Source organism: Aedes albopictus, chromosome 3, assembly GCF_035046485.1.
Source record: "Aedes albopictus strain Foshan chromosome 3, AalbF5, whole genome shotgun sequence".
Lineage (NCBI taxonomy): Eukaryota > Metazoa > Arthropoda > Insecta > Diptera > Culicidae > Aedes > Aedes albopictus.
In genome coordinates this window covers 116,399,380-116,418,839 of record NC_085138.1, presented here as the reverse complement: position 1 = coordinate 116,418,839, position 19,460 = coordinate 116,399,380, and the positions used below count along the sequence as shown (strand labels likewise).

General features: G+C 42.0%; 3 protein-coding genes across 3 annotated transcripts; 2 read left to right on the top strand and 1 right to left on the bottom strand.

Moving 5' to 3' along the window:
* The first annotated feature begins 5,281 nt into the window (after nt 1-5,281).
* Nucleotides 5,282-8,872, top strand: LOC109405769 (zinc finger protein 425). The gene is made up of 4 exons (XM_019678834.3): nt 5,282-5,607; nt 5,674-6,801; nt 8,426-8,633; nt 8,708-8,872. Exons 1-4 carry the CDS (start codon nt 5,428-5,430, stop codon nt 8,776-8,778), a joined length of 1,587 nt encoding a protein of 528 aa, XP_019534379.3. The 5' UTR covers nt 5,282-5,427; the 3' UTR covers nt 8,779-8,872.
* A 3,429-nt stretch (nt 8,873-12,301) lies between these two features.
* LOC109405755 (ER membrane protein complex subunit 2) lies at nt 12,302-14,351 on the bottom strand. The gene is made up of 4 exons (XM_019678822.3): nt 14,148-14,351; nt 13,504-14,069; nt 13,343-13,438; nt 12,302-13,085 (listed from the first exon to the last, which is right to left on the bottom strand). Exons 1-4 carry the CDS (start codon nt 14,179-14,181, stop codon nt 12,867-12,869), a joined length of 915 nt encoding a protein of 304 aa, XP_019534367.3. The 5' UTR covers nt 14,182-14,351; the 3' UTR covers nt 12,302-12,866.
* A 151-nt stretch (nt 14,352-14,502) lies between these two features.
* LOC109405758 (DNA replication licensing factor Mcm3) lies at nt 14,503-17,446 on the top strand. The gene is made up of 3 exons (XM_019678824.3): nt 14,503-14,718; nt 14,787-16,076; nt 16,230-17,446. Exons 1-3 carry the CDS (start codon nt 14,653-14,655, stop codon nt 17,322-17,324), a joined length of 2,451 nt encoding a protein of 816 aa, XP_019534369.3. The 5' UTR covers nt 14,503-14,652; the 3' UTR covers nt 17,325-17,446.
* Nucleotides 17,447-19,460: the final 2,014 nt, after the last annotated feature.

Genomic DNA, 19,460 nt, shown 5'->3' with positions numbered 1-19,460 from the left:
AGCTTAGAGTGCTAAAGTTACACTGCACTATACGCATTTGTTAAACTGAGAAGATCCTCTTCTGAATTTCTTAGTCAAACTATTGAAGTTTTTTCTGTCTTAACCCCGAAAACAATTTTTGGCTAAAATTTTGGATAGAATGGCAAGATTTCTGAAATAGTTGTTTCTTGATGATTCTGAAATCTTTTTTATATAATTTGCAAAGAGATGTCTACCGCAAGTTTTAGAGAAACATTTAGTTTTGTAGCCAAATTTAACAGAATCTTGTAAAGAAAATCATTGGTTTGGTAGACTGTGTGTGTCGTAAGGAATCAAAATAAAAAAGATACAGGTAAGACGTCCTGGAGCTTTTTATGATTGCATTCTTATTTAATTCCATTGGAAAAAATAAAAAAAAAACTATGGATAGAATATTATTCATTAGAAATTTTTAGCATTTTTTTAAACATGCAAGAATTTCTTGATTTTTTATGGATGAGTTTCAGAATAACAGAATTGACGGAATTCCTGAATCAGTCATTACTACTTGCGAAACAATTTGTTTTGTTAAAACTATGATTTCCGATCAGAGCACCCGTTGTGAGGGGTACAGTTATTAAAGGCACAGACAAACAGATGTCTCTCTCTACTCACTTCCCATCGTTATACTTTTTAACGATTAGTTTAAATATTTTGTAGTTCGCATATTTCTCGATTTCGGCGCTCGCATAGTTTTCGCTTCTGTTTGACGTTTGCTCACTACCGCCACCTACTGAGTGGTATGCGTAACACAGCGTGGTAAGCATTGGGCGATTATGATTTTGTGACGATGATTTTTATAGCAATTTATTCCAAGTGATACGTCTGTTTGTCTGTCTTAACGGGTTTCTTGGTAGATTTTTTTTTTGCAAAATACTTGAAAAAATATGTTGAAGCTTTCGAAATCCTTAGAATAAGAACATTTTGCTGAAATATCCATCCAATCCTAATATCCAAGGGTGTGGTGTGACCAGAAACTTTTATTATAAATGATCCAATGAATTTATACTTTTTCAATTTTTTTTATTCGTGAAGAATGATTGATCCAGATCTTATTATTGCAATAAAAAAACAAGCCTGTTTGCAACATGTTTAAACTCTTGTTTGAAGTAGAAGTACTTATACAAAGTCATGGATAAGTAATTAGAAATCAATTTATAAATTGATCAATTGATTTTCTTTTAAAATTTTTGTCTTTTAATAAGTTTGAGTCATCAAAGCCATATGTTTTGTACTGGCGCGGATTTGATGATCTCGGCGCGGATTTCAAATGGCTTGGCGCGGATTTTGCGGTTTTCAAATCGACACTTTTGTAACAGCCCTGAATAGTTCATATTGTACGGACAACAAGATGCTAACATATTTTAATAACACCGCTAGCCATCATGGTTTCCCATAGTGGAAATCATCATGGTTACAGGTCGCAAGCCCTGGTCAAGTGTGGAACGTTTTGATGGCTGTGATCCCTGACCAGTGCCTAAAAAATTCAGCCCAATGATGTTCAATCAGTGCGAAAACGCACACAAATAAACGAATGCAGTCTCCCACCAACATGACACAGAGAATGAACATGACAAAGAGAAAGCAAGACAATGAGAGCGACGCCTCGTAGTGTAATCAACTGTAGCTGAAGCTCTGTTTTGATCTTCAGTCCGAGCTCGGTGAATATGAATATGACTTTTTTAATTTGGAAATGACTTTTTGTGATTTTAGGCTATTTAAGGCACGCAAATGTCGATATGTTGCCCTAATTCTAGTAATTATGCTTGTTTTAAGTGAATGGTATGCATCAGCAGCATTTTTTGCTTTTAAATCGTGCTTAAACCAAAAAATATCAATTGAAGATGAATATGCTGACTTTGAATATCAGTCCGTGGTAAAAATTCAGCAGACAGCGAGGTAATGAATTTTTCATCGCTTGAACTTCAGAGAGTGGCGCAGGGGTTGTCGAGGCGATAATCAAAACAATAACAAATCTGCGATGCAAGAGCCTCTGGGCGTCGGTTGGGATGACTGTAATTTGACAAATTAAGACACTGCCATCATGTAATCAAAATCCCAGGGATACTCAAGTGACCATACTATGGCAAGCCCTGGTACAAGCATTGCTATGGATCGTTAGGGCTGAGTAGGAGCGGGGAATGGATCTACGATTGCTTAATTGCGATTATACCTACTGGTATAGTCGTGGTTCAACAGTGGTGGCGCCGCTTTTCGCTTGTGTTCGGCCTAGGTGGTTTGTTTAGGCGGTGCGGGTAGGTCTGTATGTACTTCGTACGTGCAGTGCGTACGGCTTCAGCATTGTGATTACTTGGGTAGTGTAGGATAATTGGGTTTGGGACTGAGGGGATCGTCATTGATTCTGCCGACACCATTGAGTGCTCATTGTTGGCGGTTGTGTTGGTGACGATTTCTTCAGCTTTATAATCTCATTTATACCACGCACAAACTTTGGGAAGAGGGACTGCTTTGTAATGCAAGAGAGGGATTTAAACTCTGCGTTACGGGTTGGGTAGGGTCATGCAGATAGAAGCAACCCAGGTGACCGTGCGGCTCGGGTCGTGATGGATGCATGAGTGCAGTGTGTGTGGGGTGCGCTACCCTGTGGGTGCAGTTGAGTACGGGTTGGAGTGGAAATAGACCCTTCTCTATACCCTAGATCGGTTTCGGTTGTACGGGCGGGGTAGTGTTAGTTTTATTTGTGACGTGTTGTGCGTGATTTGCGGCCCGAGCTGCGTGGTTACTTGGGAAGTATTGTACTCTGCAATCTAGATTTTAGGTTTTAAGGTGAAGCTATGGCTGGGCTGTGCCTCGGATTTGTTGGGCGCAGGTCGGGAGAGCTGGTGGCGGTTTGTGCTGGAGGGTTTGCTCGATTGGTTAATCACTGGTGGTGGCCAGTCGATCGACTGTTCGCGCAGCCTATCATTTGGTTCTTGGGGTTTGTGCTCTCGAGGTTCGGGGCGTTGCTTCATTGTATCTTCGCTTTAATACTAATATTCCTTGGGCCCATATAGCCGAAGCGGTAAACGCACGGGTATTCAGCATGACCATGCTGAGGGTGACGGGTTCGATTCCCGGTCGGTCCAGGATCTTTTCGTAAAGGAAATTTCCTTGACTTCCTTGGGCATAGAGTATCTTCGTGCCTGCCACACGATATACACATGCAAAATGGTCATTGGCAGAGGAAGCTCTCAGTTAAAAACTGTGGAAGTGCTCATAGAACACTAAGCTGAGAAGCAGGCTTTGTCCCAGTGAGGACGTTACGCCAAGGAGAGAGAGAGAGGAGAGAGAGGACTAATATTCCTTGTTTGATTAACTGACTTATGTACAGGCGTTTAACTCATTCTATTTCATAGATTGCCAGATTTAAGGGTAATGGTTCAATTGGGTGTTAGCAATCAGAGTGGATTGGAAAGAGTTGGCGCCTACAATACACCAACACTAACACACTTACACCAACACTTTCACGCACACATGCACCTACAACTAGCTGTAAAAGACCAGTGGGCGGGACAATGGTGCCTACCCAACAGTTGTAGGTGGGGTGTTTGGCTTAGCTACATGACTTGGTCCGGCAAGCCCATAAACATCAATTAGTAGACGTATTGCCTAGTGAAAAGACAACGCAGATGGGCGAAAGCCAGGGGATGCGTTGATAATAGCAGAATAGCAGAAAGCAGACAACAAGATGCTAACATATTTTAATAATATAAGGGAACTTACGTATTTTGGCCGTTTTGTTCTCTTCGTCATGGGGGGTTTTTGAAACGTGTTGAACTCAGAGTTGGCCCATCAAATCCTTCCCAACCAAGCGGAGTTATATGCCCAAATTTCAGGCAATTCGGCCAACACAAAACCCCCTATGATGTAGAGAACAAACCGACCAATAGTGGTTTCGCAGCGCGGTGTCACGAACACTAACGCAAATCTACTGGTTGAAAACTGGTTGAAATTTTGCCAGGGACAGCTGATTTTTGTTTACTATTTTCCACCAGTAACTCAGGTGGTGTTCGTGAAATGCAAAGTGTACGTACATGCAACACCACTAAAACAAAAACCACTATAATAGAGATAAATGACATTTCAACACACGAACACTAGCCCGAGTTTTTCCTCACACAAAATTGCACGCTAATTCAAAGGCTATTCAAATTACATATGTAAATATTACCCATTCAAATTGGGTAAAACGAGTAAATAATGATAAAACTAACTTCTGGAGTAAGAGTGCAAATGTTTTCTTCACAGTTGTAGTACATACACGGAGAAACTGAAAAACTCAAATTTAGGTACTTTTAAACTCAATTTTGAGTTCTTTTTCATCTCCCTTTTCATGCGCTCTTTCTGTTGTTGTCAGAGAGTGAAGAGAGAAACAGCCCAACTTTTGCAGTTCCGTGCGTCAAGCCAAAATTGAGTTTCTAGCACAGTACTCAAATTTGAGTGAATACAACCTAGTCAAAATTTCGGTTGGGTGGAAAAAACTTAAAATTAGGTATTTTTTCACATGGAAGCAAGCGGGAACAACCCAACAAAAACATCGATTCCATCAACTCAAAATTGGCTTGACGCACGCAACCCCGAAGTTGGGTGGAAAGAACTCACTTTTGGGTAGTTTCGTCTCTCCGTGTACATACATTTCAGGCCAAACATGTCTAAAGGTCCTATCTGCAGAAGAGAGGCTCTCTTTGGTTTCCCTCTCTTTCGTTAATATCTCAGCTTTTCGTTTGAATTAAGATTATCTCCTTGCATAGAACGATGGTCAAATCAATCGTCTTTTGATTTGTACTGCAAAAGCAGTTGAAAAGTTTACCATTACATTACAATAATTGAAAGAGAAAGTGAATAAAGAGAGCCTCTCAAATGCAGATAGGACCTATTGAAATGTTCGGCCTGATTTATTTGTTCAACATCTATGTATACATCTACAAAAAGGCACACATACATATGAACGTGATTACCACTATAGAGATAAGTGACATTTCATCACACGAACACTAGCTTGAATTTTTCCATACACAAAAATGCACGCCAATTCAAATGCTATTCAGATTGCATATGAAAATATTACCCAACTGATTTGGGTAAAACGGCTAAATAATGATAAAACTAACAACCGGGGTAAGAGTGCACATATTTTCCCCCAAGTTTCACTACTACATCTACAAAAGAGACACGCATACATTTGAACGTGATTACCACTATACCCTTCGCATCCTATTTCAATATTGTGGCGCGTTGAGAAGAGTGCCACCGTTTCTTTGTGAAAACGATTTTTAGCGTATATAACATGTCTTTGTGTTGTTTATCACTTTGACACAGAATAAACTTCGATATATCGAAATCTTTTACATCTGTTGTGGCAAACAAGCCATTCAAAATAATCTCAATATTACAACAAAATTAGATCAAATGAAGACTGAACTTGATTTACAGATAGTCTGTGCGGAGAAGCTTTCAATATCACATACCTGCCGAACCTGCCTGGCCACTGATCCCGGCCAACAAATGACCTATATCTTCGGAACGGAGCTAACCGGCGATTCAACTTCTGTTATTATTTACGAACTGTTGTTACTTTTAAAGCAAAACGTTTGTATAAAACTGTTTCGTTGGAAATAATTTTGCTACTTGGTCAATAAATTATACTCATTGCAGATTTCGAAAGATGATGGTTTTCCAACAAAAGTCTGTAGCGTTTGCTTAGCCCGTTTGATGGCCATCGAAGATTTCCGAAAGCATTGTGAAAAGGTCCAAATATATCTTCAGCAGTATTTTGTTGCTGAACAAACGGCATTACAGCAAAGTGAACCACCAAAGGCTGAGGATTTGAGCGAATCGGAACATTCCAATTTAGATGCATCATGGCATGATCAGCCCGAAGTCAAATCAGAGGACGCAGATCATTCTGATGATAGTGTTACAAAACCAGGCAGTAAATCAAAGGATGACGTTGAGTTCTCAAGTGACTCGGAACAAGATCCCTCGTGGGAACCTGATATTGATAATAAACGAGACATTGAAGGAGGAAAGGATTCCGACAAACATAAAACTGGATTGAAATATAAATGCCAGGTTTGTGAAAAATCGTTCAAGTACGTCCGTTGCAAGTTGAAGCATGAGAGGTCTCATTTTAAAAGAAATGAATCAAATAAATACCTGTGCAACAAGTGTGGTAAAGGTTATGTCCATGAAGGTAGCCTGAAATACCATTTGAAGAAACACGACATGACCGAGAAGTACACCTGTGACATATGCCATAAACAATTTTTAACGAAGACCAACCTGAAAGCACACATTACGGTGCATTGTAACGTTAAGCCTTATCAGTGTGAGCAATGTGGCAAAAAGTTCAGGCAGAGGGGTAATCTCAATTTCCATTTGGCGATACATAATGCCGACAAACCACACAAATGTGAGTTTTGCAATGAGTCTTACCGTAAAATTCGAGATCTACGACGACATCAGTTGGTGGTCCACGGTCAAACAGAGTTAACCATTAAATCACTGCATGAACAAGAAGATTCTGGTGATGAGCTAGCGATTAAACCGGAGGTACTGCAAAAAAAAGGCACCAGGAAAAGGGGAAAAAATCGTCCGACGTACGGATGCAATTTGTGCAGCAGAACGTTTAAGGTGCCGGCATCGTTGGCATCGCATATTAAAACACACAGCGAGGAGAGGAAATTTGTGTGCAAAGAGTGCGGCATGGGGTTCAAAAAACCGGAACACTTGAGGATGCATATCGACGGAGTTCATTTGAAGAAGAAAGCATTCAGCTGTGAGGTAAGCCGACACAGAATAAAATATTTGACCAAATACAAATTAACCCTATCCCGCCCATGACTTCTTTTAGTGTTTAAAAATAGTTTTTATTATTTTTGCTGAAAATGGTAGAACAAATTCTTATTTTCTATGCCAAAATTATCGTTTAAGGCTATTACAACTCAAATATGAGGTGGTGCTCTAGAGCACCACCAGGCATCTGGAGAACTTTATTTCATGATTTTTCTCGTTAAAAATGGTCAAATCACAGGATGCTTCATTTGACAATCCAAGAAAATCACTTTCCTAACCAGTTTTATACAAATTCATTACAATTCGAGACAAGTTGTTCTCAAAAACTTCGAACTTTAATGCCACCAGAATTCTAGAATGGGGTGCAAACAATGATTACATTGGAAAATTGCTTATTTTTTGCACGCCATGTGCCCATGCACCATTCATATTGTATCAAATTAAGGGTTTAAATACACATTTCAGTTCTTTCCAACGTATGACTAGGCGCAGTATCATAACGTCCGAGGCCATAAAGTCCCAGGACTTTATGGCGCATTTTTTCGGGGCATAACGTCCGAACTTGCAGATACGCCACGAAGTCCAAGGAAAGAAGGCACATAGGATATAATGACGCATCCAAACTTTTGGACGCTATTTCGCAAAAAAAAGCGACTTTATGTCCAGGACTGTATGGCCTCGGACGTTGTGATCCGGCCCCGTATGACTACACAAATAAATAGTAAATCTGTTAGAGAACTATTTTTATTTCAACCCATAAGGATAACTATGCCATTAATTGAGACGTCTAAGTTTGTCATTATTTTTTTTGTCGAAAAAATACCTAGATTTTCGTGAAAAAGTTTTTTGACAAAAACATTGAATTTGTATGCGCATACTTAGGCAGCATCCATTTATTACGTAACGCTAAAATCGACCATTTTTTACCCCCCCCCCCTCCCCCCTCCGTAACGCTTTTTTGTATGAAAACCCTAAAATTTTTGTATGGGCCGTAACTCTCGGCTGTACTCCCCCACTCCCCCTAGAGCGTTACGTAATTTGTGGACGGCGCCTTAGTGTAATGCCTTTAGATAGAAAACAACATGTGAAATCATGATTTACAATTAAAAACATTCAAAAAACTGCATTAGTTTCAGAGATACAAGGGTTGAAAGTTATGGTGCTCTACAGACACCATGGGCGGGAAAGGGTTAATGCTCAAACATCTAGTTAGAGTGACTGGAAGGGAGAGTGGCGTCATGTTCCGATTTTGACAGGTCTCCTGCTCGTTTGGAACGCGCGTTTGTATGGATTTGACAGCAATTTGACATATGATCTTTGTTCCAATTTTGACATTGACGCCACTCTAAGTTAAAGTCACTCTACACCTAGTTGTTCGTGTCAAACAGATGTTTACTCTTGAGTGCATTCCTTCGTCGACCAATAACACCAAACATAACTGGAATCGCTACTAATTGCTTGTTCACTCGTAGTAAACTTTGAGTAGCATTTACAGCTTCGTGCGTTTCGTGCATGACGAGAACCATCCCATTGCGAATGCAAGTCGTTTCTATTTAAATATCCACTTATTTGTGCTGCATCGAGTAACAGGTAATAATGCTTTTTTTTTCAGGTGTGTAACAAATCTTTTGCTCGCATGGGTGACCGTAACGTTCACATGCGGTCGCACAGCGAAGAGCGAGCCCATCAGTGTTCGTATTGTGGTAGGGGTTTCCATCTGGCCAAGGCGCTTCGAGCTCACATGAGGGTGCATACCGGCGAAAGACCATTTGTGTGCATTATATGCAATGCAGGGTTTACTAGTTACAAAACTCTGGCGTGTGCGTATTCTTTTTTCTTAGACACCTACGACATTGATAAACAGTTTAACTTTCGCCATTTGTCTACCACACAGTTCATACTCAGCAGCAACATCCAGGAGATCAAGTTCTTGCAAAAATTGACGAAATAGCACACCACCAATAGATGCAAACGGTTCACACCTACCTTGAACGTAAGTAAAATTGATCTACAAAATCAGTCACGTCGGTGTGAGCACAATAAACTTCTTTTTTCATAATGTGCCTGTAAAAAGTTTATTCATCCGATGTTTTTTATTTATTTGAGTGACTTAGGTTAAACTGACCAGTAGGGTAAGAAATCAAACTTTGAACTAGTCAAATTGTTATCTTAATTTGAACCATTTCGAAATTCATTAAAACGACGTACTTTTTAGGCAAATATTGTCCCGAAAAAGATGTTAAACAGCTTTCCGTAATATAACCTGATAACATGGACTTTAAAAGCATTGAAAAAAGCGTTTTTGTCATGGAAAACAGGCAATTGAAAAATCACTGTGATTTCACCTATTTCCCCCCAGAGAAAGCCCATTTTCGGTGCACCCGTACAGCTCATGCATTGCATCACACGCAATAAGTGAATACGTCAAATGAAAGCTTATTTATCGTAGAATCGACCAACCGAATAATATTCCGCATTATTTGTCATAAAATTATCAAATTTAAGTGATTCTTACTTGGAGAATGTTATCTTAAATTGAACCATTTGTAATCTAAATTTGAACTAGTAAACGGGGGTGAGCTTTTAGTGTTGGCCTGTAGATTGCGCTAGTGGTTGCTTTGTTTACTCTTGGGGGATGGAAAATTCCAAATTTAGTTTCCGAATTGCTAAAGAATTTCGAACATTCTGAGGTGAGATTCCACTGCCTAATGAAATATAGGTATGCGAATTAGCAGATTCATGTGATTTTTAATTGTTTAGCATAGAATTGGCTGTTTTGTGAGTTGCTCGAGCTGCTGCCGCCAGTAGTTCAAATTAAGATTAAAATTGGTTCAAATTATGATTACGATGGTTCAAATTAAGATTAAAATCATTGTTGATGAAAAATCGAATATTTCAATGAAATTCGGTGCAAATACAAACTTTTTACCATTTAACAGAAAGCTTATACCCGTGGCTTTCATGTACATACGATTTTGCCGTAGTAAATTATTTCCATGTGGGAGAAAAAATCACTTAAAATTTGCACTGCTTCAGAAAGCCGCAATATGGTTCAAAGTTTGATTACCTACCCTACAAAGGTACAACACTTGCGTTTACTATTGCACAGTTCAGCTGCGATACCTTCTTTACCAGTTGACGGGAGCATTTCGACTCACAGCACGAAGCAGTTGCATGGAGCGTTCAGCCTCTGGTAAAATTTGCGTGTTTCTTGAAGAAGGCAGAGCAGTCCCATTTCCTGGCACTCCGCTCTTTAAAACTTTTTTTTATCTCCCTGAAGAAGCGGGTCTGCTGCTTGTATCTTCCTACATTCTGCCGGGTTCCATGCTGCAGCATTACTGCCAGCGCTGCGTTCTTCTCCAAAATCCTATTCATATTTGTAGATTTCTAATGAGATTCTTTAAATTGTGGAAAAAAATAACGGCAAATAGTAACACCGCTAGCCATCATGGTTTCCCATAGCGGAAATCATCATGACTACAGGTCGCAAGCCCTGGCAAAGTGTGGAACGTTTTGATGGCTGTGATCCCTGACCATCATGCAATCAAAATCCCAGGGATACTCAAGTGACCATACTGTTGGGTTGTGGGGGTTGCGTGTGTGGGGTGCATATATTGACAAGCATTGCTATCCCAGTCAACCAGTCATCGTATAAGATGTTGTATAAGATGTTGAAGTGGAGGCGATATGCGTACATTTTACATGCGCCTAAATGGAGGCATGCACGCATATGGCCTCCACTTTATCATCTTATGCAACATCTTATACGATGACTGGTTGTCTGGGATGGATCGTTAAGGCTGAGTAGGAGCGGGGAATGGATCTACGATTGCTTAATTGCGATTATACCTACTGGTATAGTCGTGGTTCAACAGTGGTGGCGCCGGTTTTCGCTTGTGTTCGGCCTAGGTGGTTTGTTTAGGCGGTGCGGTTAGGTCTGTATGTACATACTTCGTACGTGCAGTGCGTACGGCTTCAGCATTGTGGTTACTTGAGTAGTGTAGGATAATTGGGTTTGGGACTGAGGAGGTCTTCATTGATTCTGCCGACACCATTGAGTGAGCACTCACTTGTTGGCGGTTGTGTTGGTGACGATTTCTTCAGCTTTATAATCTCATTTATACCACGCACAAACTTTGGGAAGAGGGATTGCTTTGTAATGCAAGAGAGGGATATAAACTCTGCGTTACGGGTCATGCAGATAGAAGCAACCCAGGTGACCGTGCGGCTCGGGTCGTGATGGATGCATGAGTGCAGTGTGTGTGGGGTGCGCTACCCTGTGGGTGCAGTTGAGTCCGGGTTGGAGTGGAAAGAGACCCTTCTCTACTCTAGATCGGTTTCGGTTGTACGAGCGGGGTAGTGTTTGTCTTATTTGTGACGTGTTGTGCGTGATTTGCGGCCCGAGCTGCGTGATTACTTGGGAAGTATTGTGCTCTGCAATCTAGATTTTGGTTTTAAGGTGAAGCTATGGCTGGGCTGTGCCTCGGATTTGTTGGCGCAGGTCGGGAGAGCTGGTGGCGGTTGGTGCTGGAGGGTTTGCTCGATTCATTATTCACTGGTGGTGGCCAGTCGATCGACTGTTCGCGCAGCCTGTCATTTGGTTCTTGGGGTTTGTGCTCTCGAAGTTCGGGGCGTTGCTTCTTTATATCTTCACTTTAATACTAATATTCCTTGTTTGATTAACTGACTATTATGTCCAGGCGTTTAACTCATTCTATTTCATAGATTGCCAAATTTAAGGTTAATGGTTCAATAGGGTGTTAGCAATCAGAGTGGATTAGAACGAGTTGGCGCCTACAATACACCAACACTAACACACATACACCAATACTTACACGCACACATGCACCTACAACTACAGCTTCCGCTCGATAACTGGGCTTTGTCGACAGTCCAGTAAGCGAGCGCCGCTCGATAACTGGACTGAGCTTTCGGAGCCGTTGGCTATTGTTATATTTTGTTTTGTTTACCGATTTGTAAAATGTGAGGTTATATTTCGCCTATTTTTGACAGATAACTGATTTTTAACTCGACTTTGCCCCAGTTATCGAGCGCCCAGTTAAAAAGCAGTCCAGTTAAAGAGCAGTCAGTTATCGAGCGGATGCTGTAGCTGTAAAAGACCAGTGGGCGGGACAATGGTGCCTACCCAACAGTTGTAGGTGGGGTGTTTGGCTTAGCTACATGACTTGGTCCGGCAAGCCCATAAACATCAATTGGTAGACGTATTGCCTAGTGAAAATACAACGCAGATGGGCGAAAGCCAGGGGATGCGTTGATAATAGCAGAATAGCAGAAAAAAATAACGGCAAATAGTTTTCGTTATATTTAGCTGCAACGTCTGAGAACTGTGGCGAAATAATTTGCGAGTTCGTGTTTGATGTTCGTTCAGCCATTTCCAACCAGTTTCGCATCTTTTAGATTGGTGATCGTTTAAGTTTCACCAACTCGCCCCGAGTAGGTTTAAATCTTCGGATCAGTAATGTACGAATTTTTCGGGTTGACAAAAACGTATTTATTCAACTTTGATTCTACTCACCTTCCATGCAACCACAGCGACACTACCCGCTAAACTTAATTCAAAAGTATATAGTTTGCCTTTTATGTTTGATTTATTTTTTCCTAAATGATAACATTTACCGGGTATTATTTGCATAATAAACGTTCAAATGGCTATCATTACATTATAGGTTATACTAACTTTCATTCATTAAATACCGTTTCCGCCGTGTATGAAAACACCGGTTGCCGTGATATTCACTTATGTTGCATCTTAGTGTAACCCAGAAAATGGAAAGTGGTTTGCACAAGTGCAGTAAAAGAAATGCAGAACTTTTACCATTTTACGATGCAGTTTATATAAGTTTAAAAATCCCTTCTTCAATCTCCTGCATTAATCAGTGAGAATCGGTCGTATTGTACAATGAAAAGATTTAAAACCTAAAGTAGATATTTCTGAAATACGAAAGGCGAATCGGGTGTTGTGAATTGAAACAGTACGCTAGAGTAGCTGTGTAGATAATAATGATATTGACGATCGGGCCGTCGTCAGTTGGTCAATTCGCTTTGGCAATATCCAATCCCCCGAAGGCTTGTTCAAGGGCGGCCACGTCTTCTTTGGGTTGCTTTCCCGTCGACTTGTCGGCCTTCGACGAAAGGGCCGCAGCTGGGGTTGCCGTTTTCGCCTGGATCTGAGCGATCGTCCATTGCGCCAACTTTTGGGCTTCCTTACGTTTGTTGAGAGGCGCCTTCGAGTTGGCTATGTGTCCACAACACTGAAATATCGAATTCAGCATTTTAATTGGAGAATTACACGCGGGGAGTGCCTTCAAAAGAATTCTGTGTGGATTTAACAAATTTTATAGTAAACTCACTGCTCATCAGTTGTTTTTGTTGATTCATCCTGGCCAAATCACCGGATTTCTCAGAGCATTCAAGAAGTTTACTAAGTATTCCAAAAAGCCACAAGTTTGCACTTTGAAGGGATCATCTCTCCCTCTAAGAGGACAGATAACAGTCCTTCGGTACTTACCAAAAATAAACCATAAAGTGCTCGCAAGTTTTGGTTGTTCAGCTTAACAGCCTGGCAATAGTACGACTTGGCGATTTCAATATTATCGAGGCCACCCTGAAAAAGTAACGATCCTTCAATTGAAGTCCAAGATAGACGTTTAAAACGAATTTCATACGTACCATAGTATAGCGGATATCCGCTAGCCTCTGATGGATCAAGTGGCTGTGCGGATTGTGCAGCAAAACTTCCTCCATGCAGAAGGCCGCCTTGGCGTACTCCCCTTCGGCCAAATACAAACTGCACAGTTCGTGCCATCCTTCCTGGTCGGACATGAACCGCTTCATGTAGTCGCATAGCTCTCGGATCGCATCGGCGGTTCTGCCCTGAGCCTTGTAAATGGCCACTTTTCGCTTCCGAGGCGCCGCGTTGGTTTCGTCCTTTTTAATAATCTGTTCCAGTACGTCCAGCGCATCGTCATAGCGTTCCAGCGCTTCCAGCAGCATGGCCTTGTACTTTTGAATCCGCAAGCTTCCTGGAAACTCAGCCGTCAGTATCCGAATGCAATCCTCGGCCGTGTCTATTCGGTTGCAGTCAAGCGCCGCAATCATCACCTGTTCCAGAACCAAGTGACGTTCGTTGCCCAGTTTGGTCTGCTTGTCGCACAGAATTGCATCCCACAGCTGAATCACATCCTCGCTCTTCCGCTCATTATCATCACGCCACTTTCGGAAAATATTCCGCACATCTGAGCCAGATAAAAAATCAAAACATGATTGAGCTAATTTCATTTCAATGTGCCCGAGGTACAAAAGCCTCAACTCACCTGACCATCCCATTTCGTCTATATTGTACGACATGGCGAAAACCGAGCACAAATCCGATGAATAGAATTGATATTGTTTTTGTGGAAAAATATAAATAAATTATACATTAACTTTAATTAAAACTAATTGAAATTTTGCTGAGCGACGTGAAAATTTCCTCACGAAACTCGCACTTTTTTCTACTCGCTGTCAGTCGTGGAACTGCGGATGACAGGATGCAAAACTGTCAAATTATGACGTGCGACAGGGTGTTTCGAAAATTTATTTCATAATGAACTTTGCCACCAGGACCGTTGGCCTGCCGAAAAGCGCGATTTCAAACGTCATATTTTCGCGCGCGTTTTCTGTTGTTTTGCGCCACCCGCCGTGCCCGTGGAAGCTATTCTTCAATCTACTTCCTACGTGCAGCGAAGTGTTCCGCTAGTTTTTCCTTATAAAATCGGTTGTATTTCATAAATTTCGTGAAATTTCCCCTTAAAATAAAGTTTTTTCTGTGGTTGAACAATGGCGGATGAGGATCAGCGCATTCGTGACATTCAACGGGAGTATTTGGACTTCCTGGACGATGAGGTGAGTGATGTGATTTTTGAGACGAGGACTACAGGCTGTTCAAAATGGATCTTTCGTTTATTTTTTAGGAGGACCAGGGGACTTACACGGCCCACGTTCGTAAAATGGTCACGGACAATGCCAGGCGCTTGGTGGTGAATGTTAATGATCTGCGTCGTAAAAATCCGGATCGCGCTCAAGCTTTGCTGAGCAGTGCCTTTGAAGAGCAGCTGGCGTTCTCGCGTGCTCTCAAGGAATACGTCTCTACGGTGGACCCCACCTATGCCAAAACGCAAGAGGATTTCTTCGTAGCATTCGAGGGAAGCTTCGGCAACAAACACGTCACTCCGCGATCGCTGACGTCCCGGTACCTGGGAAATTTGGTTTGCGTGGAAGGCATCGTTACTAGGGTTTCGCTGATTCGGCCCAAGGTGGTCAAGAGTGTCCACTATTGCCCAGCTACCAAGAAGGTTATGGAACGTCGCTATACGGATTTGACCTCTTTTGATGCCGTGCCATCGAGTGCTGTCTATCCCACCAAAGATGACGATGGAAATCCACTGGAGACGGAGTTTGGATTGTCCGTTTACAAGGACCATCAGACGTTAAGCATTCAGGAAATGCCAGAGAAGGCCCCAGCTGGACAGCTACCACGGACAGTTGATGTAATCTGCGACGATGATTTGGTGGACCGTTGTAAGCCGGGAGATCGTGTGCAGATTGTGGGCAATTATCGTTGTTTGCCGGGCAAGCAAGGCGGATACACAACGGGTACCTTCCGGACGATTCTGATTGCCAATAACATCTCCCAGCTGAACAAAGAAAGCACACTGAACGTTACGCGAGAGGAAATCAACATGTGCAAGAAGTTGGCAAAGCACAACGATATTTTCGATATTCTTTCCAAAAGTTTGGCCCCTTCGATCCATGGCCACGAGTACGTCAAAAAGGCCATCCTGTGCTTGTTGCTGGGAGGAATCGAGAAAAATTTGGCCAACGGAACTCGCCTTCGAGGTGATGTGAACGTGCTTCTCATCGGAGATCCCAGTGTGGCCAAGTCGCAGCTGTTGCGCTATGTGCTGAATACGGCTCCACGCGCCATCACAACAACCGGACGAGGATCCAGCGGGGTGGGTTTGACCGCTGCCGTCACCACCGATCAGGAAACTGGTGAACGGCGTTTGGAAGCCGGTGCCATGGTGCTGGCCGATCGGGGCGTCGTGTGCATCGACGAGTTTGACAAGATGAGCGACATCGACCGGACGGCTATCCACGAAGTCATGGAACAGGGTCGGGTGACGATTTCCAAGGCAGGAATCCATGCCTCGCTGAACGCCAGATGCTCGGTGCTGGCTGCTGCCAATCCCGTTTACGGAAGGGTGAGTATTTTATACTTATGTAATCATATTATTTTTTAAAATTTAATAACATTTCCGCTTTTAATTTTTAACAATTTAATTTCCTTCCTCGATGTTTCTAGGAGTTCAAATTAACATTAATAACACATTTCATATTCTTCCAATTGATTTCAGTATGACCAGTACAAGACACCGATGGAAAACATTGGCCTTCAGGATTCTCTGCTGTCCCGTTTCGATTTGCTCTTCGTCATGTTGGACGTGATCGATAGTGATCACGATCGGATGATTTCGGATCATGTTGTCCGAATGCACCGTTATCGCAACCCGAAGGAACAGGACGGCGATGTGCTACCGATGGGCGTCAACGCGGTCGATATGTTGTCCACCATCAATCCGGAAACGCGAGACGAGAAGGAAACCCCGATGTACGAAAAGTATGATCCCCTGTTGCATGGCAACACCCGCAAGAAGACGGACCAAATTCTGTCGGTCGATTTCATGCGCAAGTACATCCACATTGCCAAGTGCTTGAAGCCGAAGCTGACGGAAGCTGCCTGTGAGCTGATTTCCAACGAGTACTCGCGTCTTCGTTCGCAGGATATGATGGATTCGGGTGTGGCCAGAACACAACCCGTTACGGCCCGTACCCTGGAAACTTTGATTCGTTTGTCGACCGCTCATGCCAAGGCGCGAATGGCCAGAACCGTCACGGAAAAGGACGCCCAAGCCGCGATCGAACTGATCCAATTTGCCTACTTCAAAAAAGTCTTGGAGAAGGAGAAGAAGAAGCGCAAGCGTGCCGAGGATGATTCCGACGGAGAAGAACAGGAAGAAGACGATGAAGAGGAAACACCGTCAGATACTCAGCAGAGCTCCCGAGCCAGCCGACGTGCCAAGCGCACCCGTATCGAAGACCACGAGGAGTCCGACTCGGAGGAATTGGTCACATCGGCACCGGATGCTGGCGACCTTACCAAGCGACAGACCATCTCGGCTCCTGAAGCCACACCGTCCACTGTTGCGATGGAAACCGAAGAGGAACCCGCGGAGATATCCGAGGATAGATTCAAGATCTTTAAGCAGGGCGTTTCGCAGGCATTCCGACAGGCTCGGGATCAATCGCTGGCGGTGGCTCGGCTCACCAAGTACATCGACGAAAACAGCGGAGCCGAGGCATTCTCCAAGGGAGAGGTGAAGGCGGCTATTGCTCGGATGACCGACGATAATCAGATCATGATGCACGACGACGTGGTGTTCCTGATCTAAGTTTTGAGTTTTTTTTACTACTATATTGTGTACCTAACTACGTTTACTGTTAAATTTATCACTAGCTTAAGCATCGTAAAATTGTTCAATAAAAGGTAATTATTGGATTAAATATTACTTGATATGACATGTTTTTTTTTGGTAAATGTTGTGTTCTCTTGTAGGGTATTCGTTCCCTTATTAAGCATGTGGCTCCCATTTTTATCCCACGAAAAACAAAGGATTGAAGTGCTGTTTATATATTGTTTCTTATTTTTGTATTTTTTGTTAGGAGTGAGCACCCATGAAAACAAAAAGAACGGAATCAATCGGTGCCGTAATCGCTTGTTTTCGAATAGGATGAATATGGGTCGGGAACATGAGATTACTGATGGCACACATACACCTATAGGTGTTTCAGAAAGATTTTGTTGCTTGCTCGTTGATTTTGTCTATCGACAAGAAATACAAATATTAGGAAGTTCACTAACCAAAACATAGTTCAATTATAAAGTTAATTTTTCTCTCATTACTCATGGTTTATGCGATTGTTCTAATTTTCCCCGGCTATTGTTTCCTCGACAGTGAGCTTCCCGAATGACCCGTTTCTTTGGAAAGGTATATGTACATTATTCTTGTTCGAAACAATCCTTTACCACAAAAATTTACATGTGCCTGAAGTATGTTGCTAAAAAAGTTACCCGACCTCAAGCTAAAAGTCATTAGGAATAGTTATAGAATATAGTTATAGAAAGAACCAACAGCTATGAAAAGAAGGAGCAATATTGTCGTTCTTTATTTAACAGTTTTAGCCAAAAATGATGTTGATGAGATAACGACCGTTTTGATGATAAAAGAAATTTCCGAGGAGCACCTGCAGGAATTCTTGAGAAACTGTTGAAGAAATTGCTGGGGCTGCAGGGGAACTCTTGAAGGAATCCCTGATGAAATCCTGGAGGAATTCCCGAGGCACTGCTGGGAAAATTCCCAAGAAAAAGTTGCCGAAGAACTCTTGGAGGATTTCCCGAGGAAATCCTGCAATCAGGTATCAGGTAATAACATTATATTCTAAAAGCTTTATTTAATCCTTAACCCTGTTGTATTTTGTACAATACGTTAAAAAAGCTCGCCTGATCTACACAAAGCAACGTGGTGCTGGTAGCGGTGACCAATTTCTGGAAGATTAAGGATTTTTATTTACTCGTGCATTATTTTGCTCGGATTTTTTTGTCAATGCCTACAAAACATTCATCAGAAGTTATAGCTGAACTCTTTTGGAAATAAAGAACTCTTTTGAGGATTAACCTAGAATTTCCTAATTCTTCTATGCTTCCATTTTAAATTATCTTCCAATACTATTCGCTAGAGAAATTCATCCATATTTTTTTGAATTTTTGAATTCCAGAAGGAATCTCTGTAAGAATTTCAGAAAATAAACCTGTACGAATTCCTGGATAAATTATAGGAGGAATACCTAGTAAAATTTCAGAAGAGATCTCATGAGGAAATCCTAGAAAAATTTCTTAAGGATTCCTTGGAGGAATTCTGGGCGTAATCCCTAGAAAAATTTCATAAGAAATCTCTTTAAAATTCCTAGAGGAAATCCTAAGAGAAATTTGTGAAGGAATCCTTCGAGGAATGCCTGTAGAAACTTCTGAGCAAATTCCGGGCGTAATTCCAAGAGGAATTCTTGGACTAGACCCAGCAGGAATTCCTGGAGATTTTCCTTGAATAATTTTTTGGGTGAATTCTTGGAGCAATCCCTGGAAGAATTCCGGGAGAAATTCCTGAAGAAATCTTCAGAGGAATTGTGGGAGGAATTGCTGGAGACATTTCTGAAAAAAAAAAATCCCTTGAGAAATTCCAGAAAGATTTCCTGAAAGAACCGCTGGAGGAATTTCTGGTAAATTCCCTGGTGGAATCTCTAGAAATATGCCTTGAAAAATTCGTGGAGAAATCCCTGAAGTAATTCCTGGAGGAATCTCTGGAGGAATGTCTGGAGGAATTCTTGAAAATTTCCTCAAATTATTCCTGGAGAATTTCCTGGAAGCATCTCTGAAGACATCCCTAGAGGATTTCCAGGACAAATTCCTGGACGAATTGCAAGCATAATTCGTGAAGGATGCCAGGAATATTCCGGAAGAAATTCCTGGGGTA